This window comes from Aedes albopictus, chromosome 2, assembly GCF_035046485.1.
Source record: "Aedes albopictus strain Foshan chromosome 2, AalbF5, whole genome shotgun sequence".
In the NCBI taxonomy this organism is placed as follows: domain Eukaryota; kingdom Metazoa; phylum Arthropoda; class Insecta; order Diptera; family Culicidae; genus Aedes; species Aedes albopictus.
This window is the reverse complement of record NC_085137.1, coordinates 221084051-221107348: the sequence shown is the minus strand read 5'-3', so window position 1 is coordinate 221107348 and position 23298 is coordinate 221084051. Positions and strand designations below refer to the sequence as shown.

Sequence of the window (23298 nt, the reverse complement as noted above, 5' to 3'; positions counted from 1 at the left end):
ACAAAAGAGGCCTTTCATGTCCACCCCGGAAGCTGCCGACGTTCAGACCAGCAGCTTGGGGTCTAGGGGTCCTCCTTCTGGGACCGCATGAGCTCGCGAGGTCAAAAGACGTTTCAGCATGCCGTTGCAGATATGTCTGGGCAGAGGATGAATTCCCGGAGAGGGTGGAAAATGTAATGGTTATACGGTCCATCTGGCGACTCGTCCGAAGACAGCCCTATCTACCTTCCGGGCACCGCCGCAAAACTGTTGGAACGGATCATTCTATCGAGACTGATGGTCTATACCGATCAACCAGATAACTCTAGTCTCTCGGATAACCAGGTCGGCATCCGGAAGGGTCGATCGACGGTGGATGCCATTAGGGCAGTAAACAAAATGGCCGAGATAGTGACCCAAAAAAAATGGAAATGCGCTATTGCGCGGTCGTCACACTGGACGTAAAGAATGCGTTCAACAGCAGGGCCGTCATCGAGTGCCACCCAGGAGTCCCGGATAGCATATGTCGCTTACTGGAGAGCTGATTAAAGAATAGGGTGTTATTCTATGATACCAAGGAAGCCTAGACGAGCTATAACATCACCGCGGGGTTACCTTAGAGGTCCATCTTGAGCAAGGTACTTAGGGACGCGGTGTATGATGGCGAATTGAGGCTCCCACTTCCACCGGGCGTAAAACTGGTTGGCTTTGTCGATGATATTACCCTCGTGGTATTCCATAGAAGATGTGGAACTGACAGCAAGACACGCAATTGACATAGAGGAGGACTGGATGAGGTTGAAACAGTTAGCTCTCTTGCACCATAAAACGGAGGTGGTGGTAAACAACCGCAAATCTGAGCAGCAGACAGCGGGCAGGTGCACGATCTACTCCAAGCGCTCACTGAAGTAACTGGGGGTCATGATCGATGACAAACTGAAATTCGGAGTATGCCTGCAAAGGCAAGCATGGTGAGTATGACATTGTCGAAGATGATGTCCAATAGCTCGTAAAGAGTCTCGAGCAAGCGTAAGCTGCTCACGACAGTAGCAGTCTCCGTACTACGATACGACATCGCTGCGTGGTCGAGTGCGCTAGTGGTCAACGGAAACATGACGCGACACGAGAGTACCCATTATGTGCCTTAGGGTGGTGGTCACTGATACACTGCATATAGCACAGTCTCAATAGACGCGGTATGTGTGTTAGCGGACATTATGTCCATAACAGTGGTGATATAGAGGATGAAGAGTGCTTTGAATGAAGCGGCACAAGATGCGTGAGACGGATCGCCTGAACATCGTGTATGTTAAAATGGCAGAGAGAATGGGATTCTTCCAGCATGGGTAGATGGGTATATTGGCTCATACCTAGCGTGTTCAAATGCACGAGCATGCCCCATGGCTAGGTGAACTTTCACTTGACACAATTTCTTTCGGGCCGTAGATCCAAGGTATCTTGAATCGCAAGTTAGGGTTTATGATGTTGCAGGTTGAGTTGCCATAATAATCAAAAGTAATTCTAATAAAACAGTCTTGCCGAATGCATCACTTTCATTAGCGTCGCCGAGCATCTTCTCCCTTGATTGCGCTCACGTATTGAACCAGGCAAGAGATGAAATTCGGGAAGTGTTTCCGAGCACGTCGCTTCACGATGAGTTATACACAAGCTGAATATAGACCACTCAGTAACTCGCGATGAAATTCCAAACTCTGGGTGTTGTGAGTTGATCACCATATAACCCGAGGACCCACCTCTCGGGTATCTGATAAGAAGATTTCTTAGTCGTATAAAAATGGTAGGTTACAAAGGAAGCTGGACTTGTTTTTCTGTAAGCTATGAGCTCTGCAGTTTCCCATTTTTAACGAAAGTCAAAATTCTATTATGTCATCGACATACCTATCTATGTTTTAACGAAAAAAATGTTGAATATCCGCAGGAATAGTCTGTAAATAAATTCTTGAATGATTTGTATTTCTAAGAAAATTGTCCAAATAAGTTTACGAGGAAACACTTTTAGAATAACAAGGGTACCAGAAGGGCATTGAGAACCTCCGTGGCAGTAGCATAGCTTCTTACGGTGCCCCTCTTAGGCACTTTTTCGCACATTATGCCATGAATGATGCATATTCAAAAGTTATGAATGAGCAAACACGACACTTCCATACATTGAGGGCTGCCGGCCGGGAGGGAGATTGATAAAGAAAAATGAATAATCTGAACGACGACGCCACGCCAGGAGTGCATTTTCCGACGAAAAACGAGCAAAAAGTAGAACTAGGGAAGTATATGTAAGTACGCTCGTAAGAGAAAGTCGACCAGCAGATAAAAAGTCTAATTATTTATGCATTAATTCTTTCGTGTCCTGTAGCGTCCAGTACTTAGAGCGCAGAAACATGGGACGGGACACTTCTTGCCATTATCGCAGAAGAAGATAAGCTGAATGCATAGAGATTAACAGTTTAGTTGCGCTGAAGTAGCTGGTTGAAGGTAAATGGAATTCTGTTTGCTTCGTTGTTGCATTCCTGGCGATGAGAAATTTAGTATCAGTGAAAAGAAAGTGCTGCCCATTGCTGACGGTAAGAGCTTGCGCAATTTTGTGAAAGCTTATTAAGTGTGGATCCTTATACTATTGAAAAGTTAATCTTGATAGAATGCTGTAAACGATTTGAATTTGTTTTTTGCCTTCATGTCTGCTTACCTATTGGACTTTTTTGTTGTTATTACACATTTTTATCATAGTTGCATGTGAATGGAGTGCGTTTTATATAACTAACATTACATACCTATAACAGACAAGTTGTAACGATATGTCTGCGTTTGTATCGTTCGGAAGTCGATCCTGCACCGGTAGATTCCCTGGTCATGTCTTTTCAGATTCTGGAAAAAAAAGGAAAAATTAATTCCTACAAATAAATCCCTACATTTGTCGTTTGATAAAGTGTGGAAAATTGTCCCATTTTTACACCTTCGACACCAGGACATTTCGAACCAATCAAATCCGTTTTGGAACCTGGAACGTTAATTCGGGGAAAACCCCCCGGAATCCAGCTGTGTTTTGCTACCATTTACCAAAGTCAAACGGGTTCAACCGGCGAAACGTGCATGGTTCTCATTTTGCTTACCTTTATCAGCAGCGATGCAGGTGATTTATCAATATTGAACTTGGCACGTGAGCCAAATACTTCAGGCGCCGACCAGTGCGCCGGCTGCCGGCCAATCCTGTCACGTACGTCCACGCTGGGTGACGCGGGGAGAGAGAGCAGAGCATTCCAACAGGACAAAATGGGAAAGACAAATTTTTGCTTTTAGAGAACCTGCTGCTTAACAGGAAATTCGCTTTTTCGGTGGGGGCCGGGGTTAGGGTGCGACTAGATGATGGGGGTGGGCGGGGTTGGTCGAATGCAATACCATACCTGTACAGAGGAATTCCGGCGTTGTCTTTGAACCAGAGCACCATGCTCACCTCGTACAGTGGGACCGTAATTGGGCATTGTAACTCGATACTGCGTCCCTCCACGCCGTCCACGTTGTAAGGCTCTGCAGGAAGAGGAAAATGTAACCCGTTCAGAATGAGGTCAGTAGTTTGAATTTTGTTTGTGGCTTTCATCGATGGGAGCGGTTAGCATACGTGGACGAGGATGGTTTCTGCATCGTTCGATGGGTATTGGCAGATGTTGCCAAGTTAGAGCTAGAAAAGTTGCTTCAGTGTTCCGAAGTGTAATTATAATAGTGTTATACTTGCTAAGAGGAATTGTTTCTCTCTGTCAAATGTGTGTAGCTTTAAAACCGCAAATCAACTAAAAGTAATTGTTCTTGTCTGAAATTATAACAAAACCAATAAGAATAATAGGCACTTTGACAAAATAGGCATACATTCACTCCCGATCAAAAGTTTGGGGTCACCCCCTCAAAAACATGTCATTTTTTTAGGCCCATATCTTCGCCAATTTGCGTCCGATGTCAAAACCCTAGGTCTCATTCAAAAGATAATATGTCAAAGAAACTTTGAACATGATTTAAAAAAAGCTTTTTCAAGTTTTTCAAAATTTTGTGTGTAAACTTTACCCAAATTTGTCAAATTTTCTATAAAATGAATATAAAGTTACGGCAATGTCGCTGGAAATTGGGTCGACCAAATTTTAAGATGAGAGCGGTGATATGACCCATTTTCTATTAGCTTTTAACTGCTTTTTACAGAACTTTGCTAAAAAATCTAGAAAAAAAAAGTTATTAAGTAAATTAACTCTTCATGTCATCGACCAAAAGTTTGGGGTCACTATCGTAAAACATGGAAAAGTGATTTGTTTATATCTTTGTCATCTATCATTTAATTTCAATTCTTCTTGGCTTATTTGAAACAAAATGAATGATACTTACTGCATATACATTGAACTACACATATTTGTTGTAATTTACGTACTAAAACTTAACCTAAAGTTGCCTCATTTTTTGGAGTGTGGTGAAATGTGTTAACTGTACATAACAATTTTATATACAAAAATCGTTAAATACGTTAAGTTAAATACATCAAACGTAAATTTAGTTAATTATCTTTGAAATGACGTAAATTTAGTTAATTATCTTTGAAATCCGTTGTCTAGTGTCGTGCTTCCTTGAAAGAGCGAAAAGCTCACTGGAAGCATTGAACGTGTCCGCGTCTTTAAAAAAAAAAACGAATTAAAATTGAACTATAGATGACGAAGATATCACCAAATCATGTTTTACGAAAGTGACCCCAAACTTTTGGCTGATACATCATATTGAGGGGTGACCCCAAACTTTTGGTCGATGACATGAAGAGTCAATTTACTTAATAACTTTTTTTCTAGATTTTTTAGCAAAATTCTGTAAAAAACAGTTAAAAGCTTATAGAAAATGGGTTATATCACCGCTCTCATCTTAAAATTTGGTCGTCCCAATTTCCAGCGACACCGCCGTAATTTTATATTCATTTTTTAGAAAATTTGTCAACTTTGGGTTAAGTTGACATACAACATTTTTTGAAACGAAAATCTTTTAAATCATGTTCAAAGTTTCTTGGACTTATTATCTTTTGAATGAAACCTAGGGTTTTGAAATCGGACGCAAATTGGCGGAGATATGGGTCTAAAAAAATGACATGTGTTTGAGGGGGTGACCCCAAACTTTTGATCGGGAGTGTACATACATTAATTTGTTCAACATCACATTCAAGACAAGACATAATCAACAATAGTACGCCACGATACTCGATTTGTGCCTGCCGCTTTCCATCATAGGTCGCGTCTAATGCTCGCCAGGTCACGTTCCACCTGGTCCGCCCATCGTGCTCTCTGCGCTCCACGCCTTCTTGTGCCAAACGGATCAGTTGCAAACACCAGCTTTGCAGGGTTGTTGTCCGGCATTCTTGCAACATGCCCTGCCCACCGTATTCTTCCGGCTTTGGCCACCTTCTGGATGCTGGGTTCGCCGTAAAGTGCAGCGAGCTCGTGGTTCATCCTTCTTCGCCACACACCGTTCTCCTGCACACCGCCGAAGATCGTCCTTAGCACGCGTCGCTCGAAAACTCCGAGTGCTTGCAGGCCCTCCTCGAGCATGGTCCATGTCTCGTGTCCATAGAGGACCACCGGTCTTATTAGTGTTTTGTACATGGTGCATTTGGTGCGTGGGTGAAACTTTTTCAACCGCAGTTTCTTCAGGAGCCCGTAGTAGGCCCGACTTCCGCTGATGTGCCTCCGAATTTCACAGCTCACGTTGTTGTCGGCCGTCAGGAAGGATCCGAGACAGACGAATTCTTCCACTACCTCAAAAGTATCCCCGTCTATCGTAACATTACTACCCAGACGGATCCTGTCGTGTTCGGTTCCGCCTACCAGCATGTACTTTGATTTTGAGGCATTCACGACCAGTCCGACCTTTGCTGCTTCGCACTTCAGACGGGTGTACAGCTCTGCCACCGTTCCAAATGCTCTGGCAATAATGTCCATGTCGTCCGCAAAGCACATAAATTGTCCGGATTTTGTGAAAATCGTTCCCCGGCTGTTGAGCCCGGCTCGTCGTATTACACCTTCCAGAGCGATGTTGAAGAGTAGGCATGAGAGTCCATCACCTTGTCGCAGTCCCCGGTGAGATTCGAATGAACTGGATAGTTCACCCGAAACCCTTACGCAGTTTTGCACACCGTCCATCGTTGCTTTAATCAGTCTAGTCAGCTTCCCAGGAAAGCCGTTTTCGTCCATGATTCTTCATAGCTCTGCGCGGTCTATACTGTCGTATGCCGCCTTGAAGTCGATGAACAGGTGATGCATTGGGACCTGGTATTGACGGCATTTCTTAGGATTTGCCGTACGGTGAAGATCTGGCCCGTTGTCGACCGGCCGTCGATGAAGCCGACTTGATGACATCCCACGAACTCATTCGTTTTATGTGACAGACAACGGAAGATGATCTGGGATAGCACTTTGTAGGCAGCATATGTAGGTGCACCAAACGCGATAATGTGAGGTGCGCTAGCTGGTATGTATCGGCTAACATCCCCTAGAGCACCCCGGGGACTCCCGGGGGTTCCATGGAACTATTTAAGATCCACTGAGACGCCATTTATACCCTCTTTAATGCCCCTTACCCCCCTGAAACGGCCCTGAGACTTGCTGGATCTCCACTTGAACTCTCTAAGATCCCTTTAAGCGTCCCTGACGCCCCTCATTGTGACCCCTGGAACTCCTGAAGCCCTCTAAGAGGACACTGAAACCCACTTAAATGCCCCTAAGGTCTCCTGAGGGGGGCAGCAGGGACGGATGTCCTGGGGCCTGACGCACCCCCCCGCTTGCGAGTCAGCCGCGTAGTTGCCGGCTAAGAATAGGACTACTAACCCCAATTCAAGGTGTCAAGCGACCCGTGTCGAGGAATGAGTGATCGAGGGGGTGAAAAAGATGCTCGATCTTTAACGGAGCCTGTGGGGTACCTGGGCACCCCCACAGTATGCTGTCCCTTACCGCGTTAATGCAGAGCTCTGGCGTGGTGGACATTATTTCTCGTGCAACTCGTGGGAATCAAATATGAGTAAAAATCTTAAAAATCAAAATACAGGTGGAAGTAGCGGTGCGATCAACCCCTTCGCAAGAAGCGGGTTGATGAGGTCTCCTACAAGGAGAAGCGAGGAGTCAGGTGCTGGAAGCTGCTTACGCAGCTCAAGCGTGGGAGCTCCTGTCCACTCCACGGCAAGCCAGCCGGCGGAGGTCATGGACGGAGCATGGTTGCTGAGGGCCATCAGCCAAGTTGCAGAAAAAGGACGGCCCGCATTTGAGGTAGCTGAGCAGCAGCTCGGCAAAATTATCGACTTTGCGACAACTAAGTGGAATATAAGCAAGGACCTGAAAACGGCCTTGCTTCGGCTTAGGGCGTCTGTCGATAATGCCAAGCAGGAGCACGCGGTTGCGTTGCTGGCTGCAGCAGCGGCGGAACCCGCAAAGGAGAAAGCGTCTAAGTTTACACAAACGGAGGCCTTCTCCTTCGCGGGTAGTCCGAAGAGAGTGGAAGCGAATGCTCGCGACAAAAGCGACAAGCATTCGCAGAAGCGGGCGAGGCAGCCGTCAGCTGAGGAGCTGTCTGGCGGCGCCCGCAAGGCCAGGCGTATAATAACCCCGAAAGCCGGTGGTAACGCTGGAAAGTCGGACCCCAGCCAGGGTTCCCGGAAAGCTGGGAAGGGTGGGCCTGAAAAGGCCGGCCCGTCCCGGAATGATGGGAACAAGGGGTTACGACCAATGGTGGGCCCTCAGCAGCCACAGAGCAGGGCGATCCAAGGAGAGGACCCTCCTTGGACAAAGGTAGAGCGGAAGAGGAAGAAGAAGGGGAATCCGCAGGCAGAAGTGCAGGTCGCCAAGCCAAGGCGTAGGAAGGCAGGTGCCAGGCGCGAAAAAGGTGACGCTATCGTCATCAAGACCGAACAGTCGAAATACTCGGACGTCTTGAAGGCGATGAGGTGCGACGCCAAGCTCGAGGGTCTTGGAGCCGACGTACGCAGTATCAGACGTACTCGTACGGGCGAAATGATCCTGGAGCTTAAGCGCGAGAAGGATCACAAGGGCGCCGCCTACAAGAGGCTGGCAGAAGAGGTCCTTGGAGATGGAGTGGAGGTGAGGGCTCTTACGCATGAGGCGACTCTGAAGGTCAAAGACCTAGACGAGATCACCGAAGCGGAAGAGCTCGTCACGGCACTGCGGCAACAGTGCGATGTTCAGGTGGCCGCCACAGCCGTCAGGCTGCGGAAGGGGCCAGCAGGGACACAGATAGCTCTGGTTCAGCTACCTGTGGCGGATGTTAAAAAGTCCGTTAATGTAGGGAGTATTAAGGTGGGCTGGTGTGTTTGTCACCTGACATTCCACGAGCCACCTGAGGTTTGCTTCAGGTGTCTGGAACCAGGACACAAGTCGTGGGACTGCAAAGGCCCCGACAGGCGCAAACTGTGTAGGCGATGCGGCGCTGAAGGTCATAAGGCCCAAAGCTGCACGAGTCCGCCCATCTGCATGATCTGTACCGGGAAAACCTCGAAAAACAGACATGCGATGGGTGATCCAGGGTGCCCGGCCTTTAAGAAAGCCGCAGTGAGCAACAAATCACAGTGCAGGTAACGCAGCTGAACCTGAACCACTGTGATGCGGCTCAGCAACTGCTTTGTCAGGCGGTTTCTGAGTGGGAGACGGATATCGCCATCATTTCGGACCCATACCGAGTACCCGCCGGCAACGGCAACTGGGCCTCGGATGGGAACAGGAAAATGGCGGCGATATGGACGACGGGTAAATACCCCGTGCAGGAGTTGGTGTCTACTACCTATGAGGGCTTCGTGGTCGCCAAAGTAAACGGGGTCTTCTTCTGTAGCTGTTTTGCGCCTCCGCGGTGGCCGATCGAGCGGTTCACGCAAATGCTGGACCGCTTAACGACCGTGCTAACAGGGCGAAGGCCGGTGGTAATAGCGGGTGACTTTAATGCCTGGGCTGTGGAATGGGGAAGCCGTTTCACGAACCAGCGGGGTCAGATCCTGCTAGAAACACTGGCCATCTTAGATGTCGACTTGGCTAACGTCGGTACCAAGAGTACCTATAGTCGCAACGGAGCGGAGTCAATTATTGACGTGACCTTTTGTAGTCCTGGCCTAACAAGTAGTTCGAACTGGAGAGTAGATGATGGCTACACTCACAGCGACCACCTGGCGGTTCGCTACAGTATCGACTACAACAACAGCAGACAGCGGATAGAAGAAGAGGCGGCTAGGCCAAGGCCAAGCCCTCGTAGGTGGAAGACATCATACTTCGACGAAGAGGTATTTAGGGAAGCGCTCCGCCGTGAGCGAAACTTACTCGGTTTAGACGGCGACGAGCTGGTAGCGGTGCTCTCACGTGCGTGTGATGCGACCATGCCTAGGAGAGGCCAAAGAGGCCAAAAAGGCCTGCTTTGAGGGTCTCTGTCAGAGTGCCAATACGAACCCGTGGGGTGATGCCTACAGGATCGTTATGGCCAAGACGAGAGGTGTGATGGCTCCTACAGAGCAATCTCCAGAGATGTTGGAGGGGATCATTGGAGGACTTTTTCCGCGTCATGATCCTAGTCCTTGGCCTCCTTTCGTAGGACAGCCGAGGACTGGGGCGGGCGATGAGGAAAGGGTCACCGATGTGGAACTTGCGGGGATAGCTAAGTCCCTTAGCGTAGGTAAGGCCCCAGGTCCGGACGGAGTTCCGAACCTGGCCTTAAAAGTAGCTATTGCAGAAGCTCCCGAGATGTTCAGGTCTGCTATGCAGAAATGCCTGGACGAGGGAGTTTTCCCAGAAGCTTGGAAGAGGCAGAGCCTGGTACTATTGCCAAAGGCGGGGAAACCACCCGGAGACCCGTCGGCATATAGACCAATATGCTTGATTGACACGGCGGGGAAGGTGCTCGAAAAGATCATCCTCAATAGAATGTTGAAGTTCACTGAGGGCGTAAATGGTCTCTCGAGCAACCAGTATGGCTTCCGGAAGGGGAGGTCCACCGTAGACGCTATCTTGTCGGTTACAAAAACCGCCGAGAAAGCACTCGAGCCTAAGAGGAGGGGAATTCGCTTCTGCGGGGTAGTGACTTTGGATGTAAGGAATGCATTTAATAGCGCCAGTTGGGCTGCTATTGCCGATGCGCTCTTGCGTCTGGGGATACCGGAGTACTTGTACAAAATTCTCGGAAGCTACTTCCAGAATCGCATACTAGTATACGACACGGAGGTGGGTCGGAAGTGCTTTCACATAACCTCAGGTGTTCCGCAAGGTTCCATCCTGGGTCCGGTGTTATGGAATGTCATGTACGACGAGGTGTTGTTGGATTTGCCGATGATATTACGCTCGAAGTCTACGGTGAAACGATCGAGGAGGTGAAGTTGACTACCGACCACTCGATCAAGGTTGTGGAGGCGTGGATGCGGTCCAGAAAACTGGAGCTGGCTCACCACAAGACAGAGGTGACGGTTGTTAACAACATGCAGTCGGCGCAGCAGACGGAGATCAGTGTAGGAGAATGCACTATCCTGTCGAAGCGCTCTGTCAAGCACTTGGGCGTGATGATCGACGATAAGCTTACCTTCGGTAGCCACGTCGATTATGCCTGTAAAAGAGCCTCAACAGCTATTGCGGCACTGTCCCGGATGATGTCCAATAGCTCAGCGGTGTACGCCAGTAAGCGCAAGCTTCTGGCTAGTGTTGCTACGTCCATACTTAGGTATGGCGGCCCGGCGTGGGGTACCGCGCTAAGTACTGAATGCTACCGACGGAAGCTGGAAAGTACTTACAGGCTTATGTGTCTGAGGGTTGCAAGCGCGTACCGTACCGTGTCACACGACGCTCTCTGTGTCATTACTGGTATGGTGCCTATCAGCATTCTTATCGGTGAGGACATGGAGTGCTTCGAAATGCGCGGCACAAGAGGCATACGCAAAACTGTCAGGATGGCCTCTATGGTCAAATGGCAGCGCGCGTGGGACAGTTCCACCAAAGGAAGGTGGACCCATAGGTTGATACCGAGTTGGATTAATAGGCGCCATGGGGAAGTTTCATTCCACCTGACACAGGTCCTTACAGGTCATGGTTGCTTCCGACAGTATCTACACCGTTTCGGGCATGCGGATTCTCCCGAATGCCCAGTGTGCAATGGTTGACCCTGCCCGCCTTCCGAGGACAAAGGGAGTGGCGAGGACCACTCGGGAAACTGGCTAAGCGCCAGCATGCTATCGTGATGGACTCTCCAGAGCGAGTCATCGATGTTCGTTGCCGCTAGGCTACGGCAGCTAACCTTGAGGGTGCGATGTGCAGTAGCCCCTCTCTGAAGCAATACCTTCTTGGTGGTTCCGGAGAGACGTAGGGTTTGGCGACCATAGGAATGTGTTTTAGTGGGTCGAGGAGAGAGTAGTCCTGGCTTCTACCGGCATTGTAGAAGACGGCCTCATCCCCACACTACCCTAACCTTCCTGTTAGGGTGTCTGATGAGCAGATTTATCCCCCTATGGTTTAGAAGGGAAAAAAAAGGTCTCCTGGCACCCCCTGAAATCCCGAGCATAGGATAACAAAGTGAAATCATTTTGTACCGACTTATCGAACCCTCTAAGCAGGATCCCCTCTTCGAATGAGTGTTATCAGTTTCGTACCTTTTAATTCCGCCCTAATTGCTTATCCTTTGACAGACACGCGTATTTCGACTACCACTTGTAATCTTCCTCAATGTCAGTTATCCACTACAGTGGACGAAACTGATTACACTCATTCGAAAAAGTGGATTCACTTTGATCACACAGCGTAACAAAAATTAACTTTTTGTCTGTCTCAAGAGCAAACTTATGTGTCTGCGAAGGATTTTGGGCCGCTGAATCCGAATCCGGGCTCAGATTTGCTCTAACACGTCACAATTTTGAGCTATACCTCAATTTATAGTGCAAAATATGCGATTTTGGGATTTTTTGACTGCAAGCCATTAAGCAAGGAAATATTTTTTTTAAGCAATCAAAAGGTTAATTGGTCAATAAACATCTAAATTAACGACTAATGCAAAATATTTCGTTTTATCAAATTGAATTTGATAGTTTTAAGCGATTTATGTTAGGTACGATATTTCCCATACAAGTCACCCTCCAAAAGTTGCATGCAAGTTTTCATACTAACATAAAATGCTTAAATCTATCAAATTTGATTAGGTAAAACGAAATATTTTGCATGAGTCGTTAATTTAGATGTTAATTGACCAATTAACCATTTGATTGCTTAAAAAAAATATTTCCTTGCCTTATGGCTTGCAGTCAAAAAAGCCCAAAATCGCATATTTTGCCCTATAAATTGAGGTATAGCTCAAAATTGTGACGTGTTGGAGCAAATCTGAGCCCGGATTCGGATTCAGCGGCCCAAAATCCTTCGGAGACACATAGGTTTGCTCTTGAGACAAAAAAATGTTGCGCTGTGTCATTAATTGTGCAATCAGTATTATCATTTTGTTATTTTCGTTATCATCTCTTCCAATTGAAGATTACCAGATGATTACAAATTTAGTTATTGATAATTTTGGTCTGTCGCGAGAACAGAAAAATACTTAATGATAACAAAACATATTACTTACTTGATACTTGATGGGCTACAACTCGTAGCGGTGAGTCTACACCGAATGAAGTATCTGCCTCCACTGGCCTCGGTCCTGGGCCAATCGCTTCCAGTCCCCCTGAACGTTTAGAGTCCTTAGGTCCTCTTCAACTGCAAAAAGCCAAGGTGTGCGCGGCCTTCCACGAAGCCGACGACCCCTTCCTGGTTCTCTGCTGAATATAATTTTAGCTTGTCGTTCCTCCGGCATACGAGCTACGTGTCCAGCCCACCGCAGCCTGCCGTGTTGTATTCGCTTCACTATATCCATCTCTTTATATACCTGGTACAATTCGTAGTTTATGCGACGCCGCCAGATGCCGTCCTCCAGTATACCACCGAGTATTGTTCGCAGCACTTTACGTTCGAAGACTCCCCAAAGGCTCTCCGATCAACTTCTTTCAACGTCCACGTTTCATGACCGTATAAAGCGACAGGGAGAATCAGAGACTTGTACAATGCGAGTTTTGTCTTCGTTTGCATCCTGCGGTACCTCAGCTGGTTTCGCAGACCGAAAAAGGTCCGATTTGCAGCCGCAATCCGTCTTTTCACCTCGCGGGTAACATCATTATCGCACGTCACTAGAGTACCAAGATAAACAAATTCATCCACAACTTCAAACTTTTCCCCACCTAGCACCACTTCGTCACCACTACCACGGCCGGACCGACGTTGAACACCAACAATCATGTACTTAGTCTTTGTGGTGTCAATCGTAAGTCCAACCCTCGCAGTCTCCCTCTTAAAAGGTACAAACGCCTCTTCCACGGCCCGACGGTCGATACCGATGATGTCGATATCGTCCGCGAAGCCCAGGAGCATATGCGACTTCGTGACAATGGTTCCGCTCCTATGCATTCCAGCTCTCCTTATCGCTCCTTCCAGTGCTATGTTGAACAGTAAGTTCGAAAGAGCATCGCTCTGCTTCAGTCCGTCAAAGGTTACGAACGATTTCATCCGCAACCCGTACACTTGATTTCGATCCGTCAAGCGTCGCACGAATCAGTCTAATCAGCTTCGCCGAAAATCCATGTTCGATCATAATCTGCCATAACTCGTATCTTTCCACTGAATCGTACGCCGCCTTGAAATCAATAAACAGTTGATGGGTCTGCAAGTTGTACTCTCGAAATTTATCGAGAATCTGCCGCAGGGTGAACATCTGGTCCGTCGTTGATCGGCCCCCACGAAATCCTGCCTGATATTGGCCGACGAAGGACTCCTCAATCGGCCTCAGCCTGTCGAATAGAACTCCGGACAAAATTTTGTACGCTGAATTGAGGAGTGTCATTCCTCTGTAATTCGCGCACTCCAGTCGATGCCCTTTCTAGAAAAGAGGGCAAATGAGAGCATCCAACCAACTAGCAGGCAGTTCTTCCTCCTCCCATATCTTCAATACAATACGGTGTAAGAGTTGATACAGCTGCTCACTACCGTGCTTGAGAAGCTCGGCCGGGAGTTCGTCCTTCCCAGCAGCCTTGTTGTTCTTCAGTCCCCTAATGGCTGTATTGACCTCGTCTAGCGTTGGAGGTTCCACAGCTTGTCCGTCGTCGTCGATTAGAATTCTGTCCGTCGCTCTTCCATTCCCACCGTTCAACAATACCTCGAAGTGCTCTCTCCACCCGGCAGCCACCATTGTCTTGTCTGTCAGCATGTTTCCATTACGATCGTTGCACATGACGGGAGAAGACACTGTTTTTCTCCGCACGCCATTGACAGTTTCGTAAAAACTCCGCTTATAATTCTGTTCCATACTCTCTTGCACCTGAGCAATCACATTTTCCTCGTGCTCTTTTTTTTGCGGTGGATTCGCTTTTCGGCTACTCTTGCTTCCCTATATCGCTCCCTGCTCTGCCGGGTCCCCGACACCAATATCCGGCTTCTGGCAACATTCTTCTCTTCCGTTACCCTTTGGCACTCCTCGTCGAACCACCCGTATCTAGGTCGTCTTTGAGCAGTACCTATCACCTCCCGCTCTGCTGTACTATACTCATCGCTCCGTGGATAGACTCCCACAGAGTGTTGAGATTATCGCTCTCGTTGATCTCACTTATCCGCTCGTCCGGCTTCTGGTGATAGTCAGCTACCGTACCATCTGCTGGAAACCGCTGGATGTTGAAACGCATCGATCGCCGGTTCCTAGAGTCTGACACGGTTGATAATCGAGCTCGAATCTTACTAACTACGAGATATTGATCTGCGTCGATGTTGGGACCTCGAAAAATTCTAACATCAATTACGGCCGAGAAATGTCGGCCATCTACCAGCACATGGTAGATTTGGTTGCAAGTATCGCCATTTGGGTGTCCCCAGGTGTGCTTGCGGATATACTTGCGTGCACCTGGCGGCAGCAAAGGTGACTAATCTCAGGCCGTTTCATTAGTGACGGAGTGAAGGCTCTCCATACCGATGATTGGACGGAAAAAGTCCTCTCTTCCGACCTGCGCTTTGGCGTCTTAACAATCTTGACAATCTTGACAATCTTAACGTCGTGTTTTGGGCATTCTCCATAGGTCTTGTCAAGACATTCATAAAACGCATCCTTCACATCATCGGTTTTTTCGTTGGTCGGCGCATAGACATTCACGTTCACCAGTTTTGGGCCACCGCAATTCCTGTATAGCAGCCACGCACACACCAACTTTCTGCAATTCACGAGCCAAAAGGCTCACTCGTCCAGGTACCGAGTTTCCAATCATAGTCCTTATTTCGTTGCCGGGTCGGTTTCCGAGAGTATCGTTCACTCTATTTCTAACTTCATTTTTCGTATTGTTGAAAGGCTTCGACAGGCTACCTCACCGGGGTCGCGCTGCCTACATCGCGTTGGTGGGGCTGCCACCTTAACTATAGCTGACGCGATACCGCGTTTCATATTCAGCCGCTGGATGCCAGAACAGACGTTGTTTGAGTCGCACCTCCTTGGTGAACAGACGCTCGGGACGTACCTCCTACAACAGTGCCCAGGCTGCACTACCAGCTAAGCACACAATTCTTAGCTGGCGGTCTTTGTCATCGGGTCAAATGAAGCATGAGGTAGGAACTTGTGAGGACCAGAGCTAACAAAACATATTATCAGTTAAAAATAAAACGTGTATTTCAAAGCTTTCCCAAACTGATAGTTTGATGATTCTCTAATCTAAAAAATAGATTCCGTTTTTCACCTTCAATGCGACTGTAGTATGAAAGCATAGCCTGCAAAAACTCTCCCTCTCACTAAGTCCCATTGGTATAGGGACTATCGGCTGCGATCGGTAATCACTCGATCAGGATTCGAGGCTCACAATAGTTGAAATCATGGGTTGTAAATTATAAGAAACTTTTTTCAACTGGTTACGATGCCGGTGAAGTAGATTTTTACTATTTGATCGATAAAGTTTCTCTGAATGATAACTAATTGAAATCAGCTGTATTTTACCATGTTCTGCTATTCTGCTATTCTGCTATTATCAACGCATCCCCTGGCTTTCGCCCATCTGCGTTGTCTTTTCACTAGGCAATACGTCTACCAATTCATGTTTATGGGCTTGCCGGACCAAGTCATGTAGCTAAGCCAAACACCCCACCTACAACTGTTGGGTAGGCACCATTGTCCCGCCCACTGGTCTTTTACAGCTAGTTGTAGGTGCATGTGTGCGTGTAAGTATTGGAGTGTGTGTGTCAGTGTTGGTGTATTGTAGGCGCCAACTCGTTCTAATCCACTCTGATAGCTAACACCCTATTGAACCATTACCCTTAAATTTGGCAATCTATGAAATAGAATGAGTTAAACGCCTGTAAAAAACAGTCAGTTAAATCAAACAAGGAATATTAGTATTAAAGCGAAGATACAACGAAGCAACGCCCCGAACCTCGAGAGCACAAACCTCAAGAACCAAATGACAGGCCGCGCCGATAAGTCGATCGACTGGCCACCATCAGTGAATAACCAATCGAGTAAACCCCCCAGCACAAACTGCCACCAGCTCTCCCGACCTGCGCCCAACAAATCCGAGGCACAGCCCAGTCTTAGCTTCACCTTAAAACCAAAATCTAGATTACAGAGCACAATACTTCCCAAGTAACCACGCAGCTCGAGCCGCAAATCACGCACAACACGGCACAAATAAGACAAACACTACCACGCCCGTACAACCGAAACCGACCTAGAGTAGAGAAGGGTCTCTTTCCACTCCAACCCGGACTCAACTGCACCCACAGGGCAGCGCACCTCACCCACACCGCACTCATTCATGCATCACTGTCCGAGCCGCACGGTCACCTGGGTTGAGTCTATCTGCATGACCTCGCCCAACCCGTAACGCAGAGTTTAAATCCCTCTCTTGCATTACAAAGTACTCCCTCTTCCCAAAAATCTGTGCGTGGTATAAATGAGATCTTAAGGCTGAAGAAATCGTCACCAATAGAACCGCCAACACTGAGCACTCAATGATGTCGGCCTTATCAACGACGACCCCCTCAGTCCCAAACCCAATTATCCCACACTACCCAAGTAACCACCCTGCTGAAGCCGTAAGCACCGCACGCACAAAGCACACACACACCGACATGCACCACCCCTCTCAAACCACCATAGCCGAACAAAAGCGGAAAGCGGTGCCACCACTGCTGAATCATGACTTTTTCAGTATAATTCAGCAATCGTAGATCCATTCCTCGACCCTACTCAGCCCTAACGGTCCATAGCAATGCCTGTCAATATATGCGCCTCACACATGCAACCCCTACACCCTAACAGTATGGTCACTTGGGTATCCCTGGGTTTTGACATGATGGTCAGGGATCACAGCCATCAAAACGTTCCACACTTTATCAGGGCTTACGACCTGTAGACATGATGATTTCTCAATAGTTTCAAGCTCTTTCGGACCTTCCCCTATTGGAGACCATCATGGCTAGCGGTGTTTAATTGAAATCAGCTGTATTTTACCATGTTGATATCTAAATGGGATGTTAAACAAAATGTTCTATAACACTATTAGCTATCAACTTGAACTCTATGATAACTTTTTTATGATTTTGGTATTCGATAAGTTAATTTGAGTTATCATTTTTGTTATGTTGGCTCCTAAATCAAACTAAATGATAACAAACTCCAACAAAATATAACCGTGTAACAGAGCTTGTTATCATTTCGCTATCCGCCTTTGCTTGGGTTGGTATCCCCTGGTACATTCCAAAACATGCCTTTGCTCTCCTCAATAAACGCCCCTGGCTACCTTTGCCATAGATACCCCAAGTATAAATGACAGCTTTTACCCGAGTAACACACATGGTTACAAAACAGTCACGGCAGCGCATGTAAGGGTTGCACAGAAGCCTCTGTGACTTATTGTGCAACCCTTACATGCGCTGCCGTGACTGTTTTGTGACCATGTGTGTTGCTTGGATAAGATATGCTAGATCGTCATTTTTTCCACTCATACAGGAAAAATCCCATTTGAGCCTATGCAAAACTATTTACCACTACTGATGTAAAGGAGGATCTAACATACCTTAAAGAACTGTCATCTATACTTGGATAGATATCGTCATTGTCTTCTTCTTCTTTCTGGCCTAACATCCCCTCTGGGACAAAGCCTGCATCTCAGCTAAGTGTTCTAAATTTGCGAAAAAGTTACAAGCCTGCTTTGGCTGAAACTTGCGACTCCTTCTTGCTACCATTACCATTACACCGCAAGAAAGTTCGCAGATGCAATCATTAACCTAAATTCGAGTTTAACCTGAGTGCGATCGTGTCGTGCTTTTTTCTTTTCATGGTACGTGTATTTAGTTCGTACCATGAAAAAAAGCACGTTGGTGGTACACATCATGAGCGTGGTGTCGCTTAAGGTGACCGAAGATGCGACAGCTCGAGAGTTCAATCAAGTCAGCACGTCGGTAGCTCTGTAGCTTTAAATACCTAAAGTTGCATTATCTTCCTAAAAAAAAACTCAAGGCAACGCGTATATACCTAATGAAGCTAAAAAGTGAAGACGTCCTATCATCATGTAAGGCAGTGTACTAGTTCCGGGCCAATCCAAGTCTCCTAAAATGTTGGGAACCCCTTCTGCATTGGATGGCATTTGGAATATGTTGTTTTGTAATATAGCTGTGCATTTCCGGAGATGAGATTCAGATTTGGTTGCACCGTAAAGCGATTACAATTCCTACCCACCGCCCGCCGCCGCCGCCTGGTCATGTATATCGATTCCAGTAAGGACCCGAACGGAAGCGTATCATCGTAGCCGAGATTGCACCGCACGGTCAGTCAGGGAAGCTACGGCATGCGAAGCATGGTTTTTGGGTATTTTTCCAATCCCCGCATCCCGGCTGGCTATGCAGACAATAGCATTCAACGATCGACGTTTAGCGTCGTTATAATCGCATTCCGCGTTGCATATCGCGTTGCACCGACTGCTCTGGTCATTTCGGATTCCGCGCTTTCAGTTCAAATCAATATTCGTCAAATAGTTTGATTGGGGATCCACAATTTGGTGGTTTGGAATGGCAGCCAACGAGAATCTATAATTGTTAAAAGTAAATTTATGGCGTATTTTATTGAAACAGGCTAGCTAGTTTCATACAGTTTGTAACAGTATCATTTTTCATTACAGTCAGTTAACTTTTCCTGCAATAATGCTTTATGTTCGTCGAATTTTTATTTCGTATAATTTCCACACTTCTCCGACAAGTTCACTCTCGCGAGAAATAAGCATTAATTGTTCACGGTGATTCATTAACATAGGGAAAGGTACAATAAAATCGAATAGCGCGAGCTCATACATTTATTGTATTGATATTGTATTATTTGCGTCTGCTCCTGCTGCTGTTCCTGTTGGGACGTCACCGATATGCCACATATATATATTTTTTATTATACGCGTGTCGCGTATGAATATAATCAATTTTTAATTTGAAATTTTTCACACGCTTCATTGTTCCTATGGCAATGATGGTTCTTGGCATACTATTTGCATCAATTCCGGGCCGAGGAGATATTCATAAATAGCGTTAATTATTTTAAATGTCGTTGCATGATCTCCACACCTTGCGTTCTTTGTATGTAGTTGAGGAGTGCGTTTCAATGCAGTAACTGCCACTTCCATACTGAAAATCCGCGTCATTTGGGAGATTTGCATAAGCAACCGAAAATAAAATACGAATAAAGGAACGTTGATTTCCGCTCCGGAAGAAAATTCATAGTTGCTAGTATAACTTATCAATTTTTGATCGTTATATCGAATTTCGCCATGATTGATGGAGGCTCTTATACGATCCGCGGAAGAACGATATGCTGCACAAACAGCACTCACTCCAACTAGTTTTTTTTTATACATCGCGCGTCTCAAATCCTTTGAACCTACCTTATTTAGTTAACATCAAATTCATGATAATACTGAATCAACAATTGGCCGCCATAATACTCGATTTGCAGCTGCAGCTCTCCAACGTCGGTCACGCCCAACACTCGCCAGATCACGCTCCACCTGGTCCACCCATCGTTCTCTCTGCGCTCCACGCCTTCTTGTACCAACCGGATGGTTAGCAAACACCAGCTTTGCAGGGTTGTTGTCCGGCATTCTTGCAACATGCACTGCTCATCGTATCCTTCCGGCTTTGGCCACTTTCTGGATGCTGGGTCCACCGTAAAAGCGAGCTCGTTGTTTCATCCTTCTCCGCCACACACGGTTCTCCTGCACACCGCCGAAGATCGTCCTTAGCACCCGTCGCTCGAAAACTCCGAGTGCTTGCAGGTCCTCCTCGAGCATCGTCCATGTCTCGTGTCCGTAGAGAACCACCGGTCTTATTAACGTCTTGTACATGGTACATTTGGTGCGGGGGAAAATATTTTTGACCGCAGTTTCTTCTGGAGCCCATAGTAGGCACGACTTCCACTGATGATGTGCCTTCGTATTTCACGGCTCACGTTATTGTCAGCCGTTAGCAAGGAACCGAGGTAGACGAATTCTTCTACCACCTCGAAAGTATCCCCGTCTATCGTAACATTGCTGTCAAGGCTTGTCCTGTCTCGCTCAGTCCCACCTACCAGCATGTACTTTGTCTTAGTCGCATTCACCACCAGTCCGACCTTTGCTGCTTCGCGTTTTAGGCGGGTGTACAGTTCTGCCACCGTTCCAAATGTTCTAGCAATAATATCCATGTCATCCGCAAAACAGACAAATTGGACGGATTTCGTGAAGATCTTACCCCGGCTGTTGAGCCCGGCTCGTCGCTCGAAAGTTCTCACACATTTTTTTTTATCTAGTTCATTTATTTGAGGCTCAATCGCGTATAACGCTTTACGGAGCCGAAGATCTCTTTTTGCACTTAATAATATACTATGTACAAGATAATAACTTTTCAATCATGTTTGTTAGTGGTGGGTGGAGGCCAGGGTACTCGTGGCAGCTCGAGGTTAGAAGGTCACATTTTGAAGGATGGATCTTGTGGATGGGACAGATTATCCCTTCCTTACACTCCTCCGGTAGCTGTTCGGTTTCCCAGATCTTGACTACTAACTGGTGCAGACAGGTGGCCAACTTTTCCGGGCCCATCTTGATGAGTTCTGCTGCGATACCGTCCTTACAGCCGCTGTGTTGTTTTTGAGCTGAAATTGCTTATTGAAAAGTATTGGGATACCAGCATTTACACAATGCCCACCAGCTGACGAATGAAAATGGCCTACGCCTCATCGATTTCGCCGTCTCCAAGAACATGGCCATTCGTAGCACCTTTTTTCAGCACAGCCTCCCGTATCGTTACACCTGGAGATCACCACAACAAACGGAATCGCAATTCGACAACGTTCTGATTGATGGACGGCACTTCTCCGACATTATCGACGTCAGGACCTATCGTGGCGCTAATATCGACTCTGATCACTACTTGGTGATGGTTAAACAGCGCCCAAAACTCTCCGTTATCTACAATGTACAGTACCGGCGGCCGCCCCGGTACGATCTAGAACGACTAAAGACCCGGATGTCGCCACCGCATACGCGCAGAATCTCGAGGCAGCGTTGCCGGACGAGGGTATGCTCGATGTGGCCGTCCTAGAGGACTGCTGGAGTACAATCAAAGTAGCCATCAACAACGCAGCCGAGAGTACTATCGGGTACGTAGAACGGAGTTGACGAAACGATTGGTTCGACGAGGAGTGCAGAGCGGTTCTGGAGGAGAAGGATGCAGCGCGGGAAGTAATGCTGCAGCATGGAACCCGACAGAATGTGGAGCGATACAGACAGAAGCGGAAGCAGCAGACCCGTCTCTTCCGGGAGAAAAAGCGCCGACTGGAAGAAGCGGAGTTCGAGGAAATGGAACTGCTGTGCCGTTCACAAAAAACACGCAAGTTCTACCAGAAGCTCAACGCATCCCGCAAAGGCTACGTGCCGCAAGCCGAAATCTGCAGGGATAAGGACGGGAGCCTCCCGACGGACAAACGTGAGGTGATCGGAAGGTGGAAGCAGCACTTCGACGAGCACCTGAATGGCGAAGAGAATGTATGCACGGTGATCCAAGGCAGCGGAGGAAATGACTATGTGGTGCAGCAGAGGACGGGATCGAACTAACTCCCACGCTGAGGGAAGTTAAGGATGCCATCCACCAGCTCAAAAACAACACAGCGGCAGGTAAGGACGGTATTGGAGCAGAACTCATCAAGATGGGCCCGGAAAAGTTGGCCACCTGTCTGCACCAGTTAGTAGTCAAGATCTGGGAAGCCGAACAGCTACCGGAGGAGTGGAAGGAAAGGATAATCTGTCCCATACACAAGAAAGGCGACAAGTTAATGTGTGAGAACTTTCGAGCGATCACCATTTTGAATGCCGCCTATAAAGTGCTATCCCAGATCATCTTCCGTCGTCTTTCACCTAAAGTAAATGAGTTCGAAGGAAGTTACCAAGCCGGTTACATCGACGGCCGGTTGACAACGGACCAGATCTTCACCGTACGGCAAAGCTTTCAGAAATGGACGACAACACTGTAAATTTGCAAGGGGGCTCTATTAAGTTCAGGTCCGCATACAACGGCCTGATTGGAAAACTGAAAACAAAAAGCACTAGCACCAGTATAACATCGAACGAATGAACAGAAAACAAAAATAGAAGTAAACAAATGGGCAATGGTGATAGCTCTGCCCTATAGTATGTAAGTTTTTGATATTATTTTACTAATTAAACACCTTAAGGAACCGCTGAAGATGACCGAAAATGGAAGTAGGTCAAAACGTCCGGTAAATGCTGAATTTAAATTATTTTCACCGAAAAAAGGCGATGAACAACCCCGCAAAAAAAAAAAAGAATACCAGGTCCCAACGCACCATCTGTTCATCGACTTCAAAGCGGCATACGACAGTAGGGGAGACTGGGGAGACTTGATCCCTTTTTCTTAATTTACCTGAAACTTTAAGAAAAAACACAAAACTAGATCCGATTTCCGTACAAAATGGCAGGTAAACATCTATTGCAAGTTAATACACAACAGAAGGCCTTTAAATTATTGTTAAAGTTTTCAAAACTGTGTTTTTATGGAGGCATGTCTTATGATGTATTTTTCAAAAATGGGTGACACTTGATCCCCCTTTCAGCACATGGTTTATTTAAAGGGAATACAATTCCAGAGTCTTCCTATTCATTTTCTTTTCGAGTTTTCTTGTATTTTCGATGAATTTGGAGTGGTTGAAATTGTAAGATTTCCTTAAATTTTTAAGGATATGCCG

At 47.0% G+C, this 23298-nt stretch overlaps 1 protein-coding gene across 1 annotated transcript in view; it reads right to left on the bottom strand.

Moving 5' to 3' along the window:
• Positions 1-23298, bottom strand: part of LOC134287929 (titin) — a 413960-nt gene that overhangs the window by 131094 nt on the left and 259568 nt on the right. Inside the window, exons 3-5 of the mRNA XM_062851184.1 lie at positions 3396-3519; positions 3105-3219; positions 2766-2859 (exon numbers count right to left, since the gene is read on the bottom strand). Coding sequence (XP_062707168.1) covers positions 2766-2859; positions 3105-3219; positions 3396-3519 — 333 coding nt within the window. The remainder of the gene's footprint in view (positions 1-2765; positions 2860-3104; positions 3220-3395; positions 3520-23298) is intronic.